Source organism: Gopherus flavomarginatus, chromosome 7 (assembly GCF_025201925.1).
Source record: "Gopherus flavomarginatus isolate rGopFla2 chromosome 7, rGopFla2.mat.asm, whole genome shotgun sequence".
In the NCBI taxonomy this organism is placed as follows: Eukaryota; Metazoa; Chordata; order Testudines; family Testudinidae; genus Gopherus; species Gopherus flavomarginatus.
In genome coordinates this window covers 85,085,264-85,098,627 of record NC_066623.1, presented here as the reverse complement: position 1 = coordinate 85,098,627, position 13,364 = coordinate 85,085,264, and the positions used below count along the sequence as shown (strand labels likewise).

The window sequence follows — 13,364 nt, the reverse complement described above, 5'->3', positions numbered from 1 at the left end:
ATTAGGACCAGATGTGTAGCAGCCTGACCTCCTCAGCTGTTCATTTTGATAAAGTAAATCTTGCACCTGTGATGCAAAATGAGTCCAGAAACCAGAAGTACATTTGTTGCTTTGAACACAAAGGGACACTGTCAAGAGGCATCCAGTTCTGGAAGCAATTAGTTTGGGGGAGGGGAGAACTTCTGACTTAACTCCTCAGCACCTGGACTATCATTTCAAATACTAAGTGCTAATTTAGAATGCATCAGTGCTAAAAGCTTAGCTGTGACTATAAATTAAAGTGACAGGACAGTATCAGTATTTGACATAGCTGATATCTTTTGTAGAAGACCAGATGTCAAAGTTCCCAAGAATTCAAATAAGGCAGTCTGTGTTTTTTAGTTGCTTCAGAGTTAAGTGAAATTCACAGAAACAGGGTGAGACCTCAATGAGAATCAAGGCTGTGCCAACAATGACTCATCTTTTCATAACAAGTTCAGAAACCTTCAGCAGCAGTTGTGCAAATATTCAAGCTGCTTTTGGGCAACTGTTTGCACTCTGGGTTAAATTTACCCTACTGTACATTGCAGCTAACAACAAATATTAAAACTACACTAGAGATTAAAAGTTGCCAAGAAAGTGAGTGTGAAAGTATCCTTGATAGGACCCATGTTAGTATTAAAATCTGCCAGATTATGTTCAATCTTATAGTACTCCAGCTACATCACATTCTAGTGAAATATGCAAGCCAGTAAATGTTTTGGAAAAGTTTATTTGGGAATTACATAATTTCAATTGCTTTCCAAAATACATTTTACTAGATTCCCTACAAAAGAAATCTAAAGTATAATATGAAATTTAACTTGTTCCAACAGTCATTAAATATTTACTTCCACTAATATATACATACAAAATGCCACACAATTATTTTGTTTACCCTTGGAATGTGTGCTGTGTTCCAGCAGTTTGATTTTCATATCCTCCTCTAGTTCCACAATACGAAGGCTCAGTAGCAACACTTTTATAGGCAAAAATCAAATGTTCTTAAGAAATTAAATGTAACCTTAGCAATTTTACAGCTGCGGTAGTTTGTCCACAGGGGTGTCAAATTTGAAGTCTGCTGGGAAGAGATCTGGAGCTCGTGGATAGATAAGTCTATAAGATTGTCGGATTGTAACATCAGCAACACCAGCAATATCTCCTATTTCTAGGGAAATGAATAGAAGCAAATTAAGCATCGATTAACCATTTTCTCTTGCGTAGTTTACTCAAACACCATTTTGTTACCAAGTTCTTGAGTTTTGCATTTAATCAGAACCACGATTAGTTAAAAATACCAGAAGCAACTAGATGTAAAGGTAAGGAAGAAAATAGTTTTTTTTTTTGGCTAAGATCTGCAATTAATCTAAATGAAGAGATAGGAGAAACCACTCCCCAACAGAGGAAATTATAGAAGCAGCTAGTGTTAGGACAAGCAGAGGAAGTAAGGGAAGGAAACTGTTTGAGGTATGCAGGAACTAGTTCATGTATGAATTAAATAAGGATGGTAATTTTGAACTTGATCATGAAGTGAATGAAGGCCTGTGGAATTGTTTGACGATCATGGGGGAGTGCAGAGGAATGTCATTTCTACTTGCCTATCTTTCACATACACAAGCTGAATTCTAGTCTGAAGACCACACGAGTTGGGAGAGAAAGGCAGAGCACAGAACTGAAGTGTAGGCAGTGGTAGATACAGAAAATATTGCAGAGCTGATGAAAGATTTCATCCCACCCCTCATGTCTGCAATAGTTCTGGGGAAAGGACCAAGCCAAGGTTACGGCTGTTAGAGGCCAACAGAAGGTCACAGAGAGACAGATTTCTCTACCCAAGAGACGCTCTTGTCCACTAGGAACTAGCCTCAGACCAACTCCTCATTTCAATTTTGAGAACTGTCAATTCTTCATAGTTCTGGATTAGATTCTACAATGCATTAGCACTCCCAACTCCAGTTTTATCAGGTTAATTGTAAACTGGGAATATTCATAAACCACAAACTTCACATTCTTACAACTTCACTGTGCCCTGTTCACAGGTAACAGTGCATACTAAAGACCAAATTCTGGTTCCACTAAGGCTACTTTATTGGACTGCTCTATGCAAAACCATTTTAGCTCAGAGCCATCCTCCCTTGCAGTTCTGAACACAGATGATTTGAGATGGGAGGGAAATGGCATAGCCAAGATGCAATGTCCAGCCCAGCTGCCAGAGTGGTTTATAATTACAATAGGAATGCTAACCACCACCACGTTTACATTGAGTATTTCAGAAAAGCAGAATGTAAGTGTACAAATGCTTGGTTGGGCAAAAACACAGTGGCTGTACACTCAAACTAGCATAATTTAAACAGTCCAATTACTAAACCACACAAACTAAGTCAATTTGTGGAGCACAGCTAAATGGTGCTTAAGTTTTACATTTCAAGCTTCATGAGAAAAATGCTAGTAGTTGTGGTCTCATTGTCCACCCATGAACTGGTGGCTTATGACTTTCTTTCAGACTTCAGTGAGACTTCTTTTTTTTTGCCTTAAAACTAAGTTTATCCATTATTTCAACAGAAAATATGTAGGAAAGATGGAGTGTGAAGATTTTACCTTTCTGGGTCCTTTTCTCTGCTGAGGCTTGTGATGCCATATAAATAGCTGCAGCTGCTACAGAGATCGGACTCCTCCCAGGAACCAAGTCTAACTCCACAGCTTTACGTGCTATGTGTGTCGCTGCCATCTGTACTTGTTTAGGAAGACCCAGATTTGAACAAAATCTTGACATAAAATCACCAGTTGTGATCAAATCCACACTGGTTTCCAGAGCCTTCAAAATAAGCTTAAAACACCGACCTATTTCTTTTTTTGAAATCCTGGACACTGCACATATTTCTAAACAAAGAAAGAATTAAAAGGTAGGCTTAGCTATGTCTGGTTTCCAATTCAAGCAAGTAAATTTGTCAGTAGGTTGTATTTTTCAGCCCCTCTCTATAAAAGCATGTCACAAAAAGCAGGCCACCACCATAAACATTTAAGAATAATTTTACAAGGTGGTAGAAGTATTAATGTTAAAGTAGGCAAATTTTCAAATCACGCAAATCCACTGCTAACTGTTCTGCAAATGACCATTGAGTTTGACTATCTTTGAGAGGAAAAACATGCACAAAAAATGTGTTCCATTTAATCATGAAGCTGTTGGTGCAAATTTAGATGGAACAATCCCTACAATGCTCCGATCATCAGGCAACACCTTTTAGATATTACTATTGGTATTCAAATGTCATTCTGAATAATTTTAAAATAGTAACTCAGGAATATCCTTAATACAATTAACTTCCAAGATAGCTTTAAGCCCAATAGTCCATTTGAAGTAGTGGGCTGCATGTAGGAAAAGCCTAATTAGTAGTACTATTCAAGTAATTAAGAGAGTCAAATCAACTGTAGCCTGTTGCTGAAATTAACATTCACTATAGTCCCATTTCTGGATATTACCAACATACTGCTATAATACTAGCTAAACTTATCAAATAAAATATCTTCAATTTGTACAACTGAAAACTTACCTTTAAATGTTCTAGGAACACCCTCTTGTCTACAGGCTATATAGAGACAAGCAGAAGCAATGGCATCATTACTTCTCCCCTTCAGGCTCTTCTGCTCATACACTTGTTTGAATAAATTATTTGTTCGATCCTTTAAAGCAAGAAGACTAAATTTAATTAACTCTAGGCCATTTAATTAGCAGCAATATCAAAAATTCATGTGCTCATTATATTATGCTAATGAAGTCAATGCCAGAACAATTTAAGGAAGGTAGACACGAACTTACAACTATATTTCTGGGAAGGTTGATTCTGTCTGCCATGTTAGTAATTTCTCTAAAAGCATTCATCATTGCTCGATCAGAGCTGCTCATAGTCCTGCGATTCTGGTACTTTGAATTTCCAAATTCATCAAAACTTGCTGCACCTGTGCCCTGAAAAAGTATAATTTTATTGTTAAAAAACTTGAATTCTATTCCATACTTAATATTTCAAGCAGCAATTTTCCAGGTTTATAACATTCTAGTTCAAGACTTAGTTGGAACAATTACATAAACACAAGTGACAATCTCAAAATCAAACAGCCTTCCAAACTGCATGTGTAATATCTATACTACCATAACTCTACCGTGAATCTCAATTCTTAGGAAAATCAGAAGATTTGGGTGAAGGGTTATCAGGAGACCTTGCAAAAATTTTTCAATGTGAAAGAAAATATGGCTACGTAACAATTTGTTTCTTTAAACAACCTTACTGTTGAAGTTAGACATCCCCACTGGTTAATTGTAGACTAGCACAATTTGCTAGCACTTCTGCTAATAAAGCATTATTAAACCTAGGCCTTTGTAAGCATGCCTAGATACCTTACACAAAACCTCCATTAGACTATTATGTACAATGAGCACAAGCCATATTGTGGAACGAACACTGGATGTGCCCATTACAATTGCTAAAGCCCAAGGGCAGTGCTAAGCCTCGCACAACTAATGCCTGAGTGTCTGTGCTGCAGCTCATTTTTGGCTGGATGGCAACAGTTGTTCTAATGATGGCTCCCACAAAAAGGCAGAAATACAAAGTCAAATGCTGAATCAATTCATAATTTTGATCGAAAACCAAACAGAACATGAAGCATTTTACGTTGTTGCCATATTCAGAAAACAAACATCTATGCCTGAAAGGAAAAAAACAAAAAAACAAAACAACAAAAAAAAAAACCCATAAGGATTCCCACCCTCACTCCAAGAAAAACTGAGAAATTTTCTTAAATTTTTCTCAAATTGGCAATGTCAATGCGTACTCCCTGCATGAATCTCCACCCCCATGTCTCTACAATTTACATAAGCATAAGGCGCTTGCCATTGTGAAAAATCTTATCATTCCTGCCCAGTACAGATGGTTTCCAAAGTTAAAAGGAACACCAAATTGAAAACAGCACCTTTGTCAAACAATGCATGTCTGATTAACAACATGGCTCAAGATGTCCAAGAACAACTGCCTTCTAAAGGCAGGAAAAATGATTACTTTGTAATTCGTCGAGTAGACCAATCTCTCTGGTGCCATACAGCTTATGTCAGATGACTCTCTTGGAAGCACCTTGCTCTTTATTAGAGTTGTGCCTGGATGTATAACATGAGAATACTTATTTGGAACATTTCAAGAAGCATTCAACAATTTCCACCTTTGATGGGAGTGACATATTGCAATGTGCACAGACAGATACTACAGAATGTTAGGGAACAGTGATTTAGTTACACAAATACAAAACGTTGCACCTATTGCCTCTTCTTGCCTTCGAATGCCTGAAAACCAGCTGTTAACTTTATTGCAGGCCATTCAATTAATTCTTGACTCTGTATGTCTGTGTGATGAGTCCCCTTTCATACTCCCAAAGTAAAGAACTAACAATTCTTTAAATTATGGACAGAAATTCAGATTTTTCTGAATGATCAGCAATCTTTCCTTGCTAACACCTTCAAATAATTCATTGTGGGTAGCACACAACTTAACTTGCTCACGGACATCTTTGGGTGCTTAGGCAGAACTCATCACTCCAGAGAGAATACAAGTGTTCTCTATCTACAAGGTAGAAATCATTATAAAAAATAGAAACTATCTTCACATGCAAGAAGAAACTTGATTACCTCCTGTTTCAGGCTCTTAGGGAACTTGAGAAACCACTGCAACTCAAACATTTGAGGAAACTTCAGACTCAGTGCAGGATTATTTTCTATTCTTCTTCGAGTGCTTGCTCATATCCATTCCAGTTAGGTGTGCGTGCGCCGCGTGCACGCTCGGAGACTTTTTACCCTAGCAACACTCGGTGGGCCAGCAGGTCGCCCCCTGGAGTGGCGCCGGCATGGCGCCTGATATATACCCCTGCTGGCCCGCCCGTTCCTCAGTTCCTTCTTACCGCCCGTGTCGATCGTTGGAACTGTGGCGCATGCCTAGCCGTTCTCCACCTCCCTAGTGTTTCACTCTTCTGTAGTCTAATGTATATAGTTCAGTTATTATAGTGTTAGTTGTAGTTATAAAGTTAAGTAAGTATAGTTGTAAATAGTTATACTGAGGATCGGGGGTTCGCCCCTTTTTTCCTCCCCGTGGTGCCGGGGCCCATGCCCGGTTCACCCGGCTTTAAGCCTTGTGCGGCCTGTCATCGGCCGATGCCAACAGGAGACCCGCACGACTCCTGTCTGAGGTGCCTAGGCGAGTCCCACCTTGTGGACAAGTGTCGGATCTGCAAGGCATTCAAGCCCCGAACTAAGAAGGAGCGGGACAGTCGCCTGAAGCAGATCCTGATGGAGGCAGCGCTGACTCCCCCACCGTCGGCACCGACTCTGGCACCGGGACCAAGTGTCGCCTCCGCTCCGGACCGCCCGGCGCCAGCGAGGGCTCCAACTTCCTGCTCGGCACCAGCCCGGCACCCTAGCCGGCACCGCTCCCTCTCCCCGAGGAGCAAAAAGCACAGGGCTCCTGCGGTGCCTGCAACTGCACCACAGTCAGAGCGTGCCTCAAAACCTGACCACCTGGCACCGTCATCCGCCGCGGCACCGAGCGTCGCCGCACCGTCGACTCCGGCCCCTCAGAGACTGTTGAGTCCGGTGCCATTCAGCTCCCCGGTGAGGACAGGGGTCGAGCTCGTCGTGCCCTCCACGCCGGAGACCTTCTCAGCGGCATGCGACATCATCGCATTGACAGAGCCCGAGCTGCCCCAACCCCCGGCACCGCCGGTGCGGGTTATACAATCGCTGGGCAAGCCTGCCATGGTACGGCCGCATTCGCCAGGCACTACCGGGCAGCGGTCCCAGTCTAAATCGAGGGACCACTCACAGCGTCGCCGCTCGAGATCTAGACACCGCTCGCAGTCCCGGGACCGCTACCTGCGGCACCGGTCGTAGTCGCGGCACCGTTCAAGATCCCGGTTGCCGTCGTACTACTCTCGGCACCGGTCTAGATCGCGGCACCGACGTTCATACCGCAGCCGATCCCGGCACGCCAGTGGACGGCACCGGTCGACCTCCCGGCACCAAGCCGGTAGCAGGTCCCAGTCTAGATTACGGTACCGCCATGACTCCCGGTACCGTTCACCAGCATCGCGCAGCGACGTCGGGATGCGCAGAGGCCTGCCACAGTCATCGGCGGCTCCTCCGTGGCCTTCGAGGCACTCGTCCGCTTCGTCCCATATGGACAGTGCCTCTTACGGGGGTTCAGATGTGCACGCCCGCACGGACCAGGGTCCACCTCAATGGTCCTTTTGGACGCCCTGGGCATACCACCAAGCCCAGGGCGAACCTTCGGGACAAGCTCGCTCCAACCCATCGGAGCGTCGTGCACCAGAGGCCACAATCAGTCGCCCCCTCCCACCCCCCCCAGGTATGGAGGAAGACCTCACGGATACCATGGGGGAGCAGGATTCCCGGGAAACGGAGGCCCCTCTGGACCTGGCTTCAGTGCAAGAACCACTTCTCCCTAGGGTGTCTTCGTCCTCGGATGAGGCGGTAGCGGGCACGTCTTCATCAGGGCCCCCGCCGATCGATCTCCGGGCACATCAGGACCTGTTGAGGCGAGTGGCCCAAAACAAACCTTCCTGTAGAGGAAGTCCCGGAAGTAGAGGACCCGGTAGTAAGCATCCTCTCGGCGGAGGCACCGACCAGGGTAGCCCTCCCCTTCGTTAAGTTGATCCAGGCGAAGGCGGACACCATCTGGCAGTCTCCGGCCTCCATTCCACCCATTGCCCGCGGCATGGAAAGGAAGTATATGGTACCATCCAAGGGGTATGAGTACCTCTACGTACACCCCGCTCCCTGCTCCTTGGTGGTACAGTCAGTCAACGAGCGGGAACGCCACGGCCAACAGGCTCCTGCTCCAAAATCCAGGGACGCCAGGCGCATGGACTTGCTGGGACATAAAATTTATTCTGCTGGAGGCCTTCAGCTCCGTGTGGCAAACCAGCAGGCCCTCCTGAGCCGTTACAGCCACAACACCTGGGAGGCTGTCAGCAAATTTGCAGAGCTGCTCCCTCAGGACTCACGCCAGGAATTTTCATCTCTCCTGGAAGAGGGCAGGAGGGTCGTCAGAACCTCGCTACAGGCATCCTTAGATGCCGCAGATTCAGCAGCGAGGACTCTGGCGTCGGGCGTAGCCATGCGCCGTATATCGTGGCTGCAGTCTTCCGGACTACCGCCGGAGCTGCAATACACGATCCAGGACCTGCCATTCGACCAGCAGGGCCTCTTCTCTGAAAAGATGGATCCCAGGCTACAGAGCCTAAAGGATAACCGGGTCATCATGCGTTCTCTGGGAATGCACACGCCCCAGACTCAGAGAAGGCCATTCCGCCCCTACGATCAGCGCACTTACCCCCCGCCTCGCCCCAGACAAGACTTCAACCGGAGGCGAGGCCGGCCAAATCGCAGACGACAGTCAGGTCCTCAAAGGGGTAACACTTCCGGGTCCGAAAAGCCACCGCAGGGACCCAAGGCGAACTTTTGAAGGTGCGCCCGAGAGCAGCTTATCAATCCCCTCTCTGGATCCACTTCATTTCCTCAACCGCCTCCGCCACGGTCCCAGCTGACTTCGGATCGTTGGGTCCTGAGCACGGTGCAGTTTGGTTACCATCTTCAGTTTGTTTCTCCACCCCCCTCCCATCCCTCCCTCCTCGTCCCTCTTCAGGGACCCCTCTCACGAGCAACTTATCGTCCAGAAGGTTCACAAGCTCCTGTCCATTGGGGCTATAGAGGAGGTGCCAAGGGAGCTAAGGGGCAAGGGGTTTTATTCCCGGTACTTCTTAATCCCCAAGTCAAAAGGGGGCCTACGACCCATCCTGGACCTGCGAGGCCTGAACAAATTCATCAAAAAGTTCAAGTTCCGCATGGTAACATTAGGAACCATCATTCCTTCCCTGGATCCCGGAGATTGGTACGCCGCTCTCGACATGAAGGATGCGTACTTCCACATTGCGATCTTCCCCCCCGCACAGACCGTATCTCTGCTTTGTGGTGAATCAGGACCACTACCAGTTCACGGTCCTCCCCTTTGGGCTCTCCTCGGCCCCCCGGGTATTCACCAAATGTATGGCGGTCGTCGCTGCTGCCTGCGACGTCGTCGTATCCATGTCTTCCCTTACCTCGACGACTGGCTCATCCGAGGCACGTTGGAAGAGCAGGTGACCGGACACATCGCCATCATCACGGAGCTGTTTGCGAGCCTAGGCCTGACCATCAATCCAGACAAGTCCACTCTGGTGCCTATGCGGATCATAGAATTCATAGGGGCAGTGCTGGACTCCAACCTCGCGATGGCCAGCCTCCCCCGGCACCGATTCCAAGCCATAGTGTCCATGGTCACAAGCCTGCGGGCCTTCCCGACCACATCTGCTCGAACGTGCCTCGCTCTCCTGGGGCACATGGCCGCATGCACCTTCGTCACCAGACACGCAAGACTCCGCATGCGCCCGTTGCAGACCTGGCTCGCGTCGGTCTATCGACCCCGCAGGGATGCCATAGACACAATCGTAACGATTCCACCGAATGTTCTAGGCTCCCTAGGCTGGTGGACAATTCCCTCCCAAGTGTGTGCGGGCCTACCGTTTCACGCCCCATAGCCATCAGTGTCCCTGACAACAGACGCATCATCGCTGGGCTGGGGGGCGCACTTGGGGACCCTGCGTACACAGGGTCTGTGGTCACAGAGAGAGTTGACTCTTCACATCAATGTGCGGGAGCTACGGGCCGTTCGCCTAGCATGCCAGACATTCCAACACCATTTGCACGGTCGTTGTGTTGCGGTATTCACGGACAACACAACGGCCATGTATTACATCAACAAGCAGGGCGGGACCCGGTCCTCCCCACTGTGTCAGGAAGCAATACGTCTGTGGGACTTTTGCATAGCCCACTCTATTCATCTAGTGGCCTCCTTTCTCCCGGGAGTGCGGAACACCCTGGCGGATCACCTGAGCAGATCCTTCCTGTCCCACGAATGGTCCATCCATCCGGACGTCCTCTATGTCATTTTCCAGAGGTGGGGGTTTCCCCAGATAGACCTGTTCGCCTCCAGATCGAACAGGAAATGCCAGGCGTTCTGCTCTCTGCAGGGTCACTCCCCGGGCTCCCTGTCGGACGCGTTTCTCATACCGTGACGGGTCGCCTTTGCTACGCCTTCCCACCCTTCCCTCTCGTCCATCAAGTCCTGATCAAGGTCCGGAGAGACAAGGCCCGCCTCATCCTGATCGCTCCGGCGTGGCCGCGGCAGCCTTGGTACACCATGCTGCTCGATCTGTCCCTGGCGAATCCGATTGCCCTACCTCTTTGGCCGGACCTGATCACGCAGGACTTCGGCAGGATGCGCCATCCGGATCTACAGTCCCTCCATCTGTCTGCATGGCTCCTGGCTGGTTAAGCCAATCTGAGTTGCACTGTTCCGATGCAGTACAACAAGTGTTGTTGGGCAGCACGAAGCCTTCCACGCGTTCAACCTACCTAGTGAAATGGAAACACTTCTGCTGCTGGTGCAGTCAGCACAGCCACGATCCACTCGCCGTAGTAGTCCCCACCATCTTGGACTACGTGTGGTCTCTCAAGCAGCAGGGCTCGGCGATCTCTCCTCTACGCGTCCACCTCGCGGCTATATCCACCTTCCAGCCAGGCGAGGCTGGCAAGTCCATCTTTTCTCACCCAGTGGTGTCAAGATTTATCAAGGGCCTGGAGCGGCTCTACCCCCAGGTCAAACGGCCTACCCCTACTTGGGACCTGAACCTGGTTCTAACCAGGCTCATGGCGCCCCCCTTCGAGCCCTTAGCCACATGCTCGCTGCTGTACCTATCCTGGAAGGTGGCCTTCCTAGTCGCTATTACATCGGCCCGGCGAGTCTCGGAGCTTCGGGCTCTGACCGTGGACCCTCCGTACACGGTGTTCCATAAGGACAAGGTACAGCTGTGACAGCACCGGCGTTCCTCCCTAAGGTCGTTTCCGCCTTCCATATTAACCAAGACGTCTTCCTGCCAGTCTTTTACCCAAAGCCGCATTCATCCCGAAGAGAGCAACAGCTCCACTCCTTGGACGTCCGAAGAGCTCTCACGTTCTACATTGAGAGAACAAAACCCTTCCGGCGTTCACCACAATTGTTTGTGGCAGTAGCAGAACGCATGAGAGGCATGGCAATCTCCTCCCAGCGTATCGCATCCTGGGTCACGTCCTGCATCAGGACATGTTACGACTTGGCCAGTGTGCCAATGGGACCCCTGACCGCCCATTCTACCAGGTCTCAGGCTTCCTCGGCCGCGTTTTTGGCTCATGTCCCCATACAAGAAATCTGCCGTGCGGCCACATGGTCTTCTGTGCACACCTTCGCATCACACTATGCGCTGGTACAGCAAGCTAGAGACGATGCCGCTTTTGGTGCAGCAGTTTTGCAGTCCGCAATGTCTCACTCCGACCCCACCGCCTAGGTAAGGCTTGGGAATCACCTAACTGGAATGGATATGAGCAAGCACTCGAAGAAGAAAAGACGGTTACTCACCTTTGTAACTGTTGTTCTTCGAGATGTGTTGCTCATATCCATTCCACACCCGCCCTCCTTCCCCACTGTCGGAGTAGCCAGCAAGAAGGAACTGAGGAGCGGGCGGGCCAGCAGGGGTATATATCAGGCGCCATGCCGGCGCCACTCCAGGGGGCGACCTGCTGGCCCACCGAGTGTTGCTAGGGTAAAAAGTCTCCGACGAGCGTGCACGCGGTGCGCGCACACCTAACTGGAATGGATATGAGCAGCACATCTCAAAGAACAACAGTTACAAAGGTGAGTAACCGTCTTTTATGAGCCACACAGGAGAAAGGTGGACCAACCACCCCTCATCCCAGAGGCTCTTGATTCTCTAGCATTGATTTGACCATTGTAAAACCCCTCTCCTGTGACAAGAGCCCATAATTAACTTTCTCTACTGGACTCAGATTTTGTAGTCACTAATGAAGGAATACCTAGTTTTAGTTATAGAAGTCCTTAGTTTTCACTGTATCATTGCAAGTTAGATTTCCTTTGGTAGTGATGATCATCACAACTGCCCATCGATCAAAAATGAAAGACTATTTCCCCCAGTTAAACCTGGTATGAACACCTTTCCTAATAAGTCAGGCTCACCTATCACATTGTTAAGTTTTATTTTTCAAAACACAATTCTGAACTGAAATTTTAATTGTTTTGGTTAGGAGCTCATGAAATGTATTCAGTGTGCTGGAGGAAGATGGAAAGCTGATTTTAGTTGGAAGGTCAACCAGCTCTAACTATGTGGGAAACCTTTCACTGTATAAAATGGGATTTCACAGTGCAAAATGCACTTCAGGGCATGAAGTATGAAAGATTTTTGTTTACAGTATCAAAACAAATAGCAAACTTCTAAGTGGGTCACACCACTTTGTCAAACTGGTACTAAATTTCCATCTGACTAGTTTTACAACCCTACACATGTACAATTCAGCAGGGTAACTGTACATTAAGCCAGTCAGAAATAATGTACACTACAAATAAACGCTGTTGGAACATTCAGGAACTAGGAAAGAATTCCAAATTTGTATTTTTAATTCTGTTATTCCAAAAGAACAGTTAGATAGCATTCCTGATGGACATGCATGCAGTTCTCTCTCATCATCTTGAATATTATATTTGATACAAAATTTCTCATGAAACACAGCCTAGTTTGAATACAGAATTTTAACTGATGCCTCAAAGTATTTTCAGGTTTTCCTGGTATATTCCAAATGTGAAAAATTCTGCAATTCTAAATCTATGTATGATTCCTTAGGGATAGAAAAATGACTGCTGTGTAACTGCATTTACCTTAGCAGCAGCAATGGAAAAGCAATGTAAGTAGCCCCACAGCACTATCAATGAGCTTTACTTCTTATCTAGAAGAAGTGATTAGTCGAGTATTCCTTCTTACAACCCCTCCCTACACGCAGATGGGGAGACTGCCAAATCTGGACCATAACAAGTAATTATTGTGATGAATTCAGTTTATACCAAACATTTTTTTTTATGGCATTCAATTCTCTGCGTAGGTTTCTTGTTGCCATATAAATATGTACTTAACATAATATTTTATTAAACATGTTAAACATTTGTATTTTAAAATGTTACCTTGCCAATCATTGTAGTCAAATCCCCATCACTCAAGAGAGGATTCTGGGTGTCTCCAACTCGAGATGGGTCTTTTGTTGCTTTATCATTGCTGAAAGTTCTCCACTCTGACCCTACATCTATGACTCGGTCACCTGAATTCATAAAAAGTAACAATTTGCATTATTGTAACGCATTACCTCAAAGTATTTT

General features: G+C 47.0%; 1 protein-coding gene across 1 annotated transcript in view; it reads right to left on the bottom strand.

Moving 5' to 3' along the window:
- Positions 1 to 735: 735 nt before the first annotated feature.
- The window catches only part of GTF2B (general transcription factor IIB), a 30,566-nt gene continuing 17,937 nt past the window's right edge, over positions 736 to 13,364 (bottom strand). The window contains exons 3-7 of the mRNA XM_050962219.1: positions 13,173 to 13,306; positions 3,833 to 3,979; positions 3,567 to 3,696; positions 2,614 to 2,895; positions 736 to 1,186 (exon numbers count right to left, since the gene is read on the bottom strand). Coding sequence (XP_050818176.1) covers positions 1,053 to 1,186; positions 2,614 to 2,895; positions 3,567 to 3,696; positions 3,833 to 3,979; positions 13,173 to 13,306 — 827 coding nt within the window. The 3' untranslated portion in view covers positions 736 to 1,052. The remainder of the gene's footprint in view (positions 1,187 to 2,613; positions 2,896 to 3,566; positions 3,697 to 3,832; positions 3,980 to 13,172; positions 13,307 to 13,364) is intronic.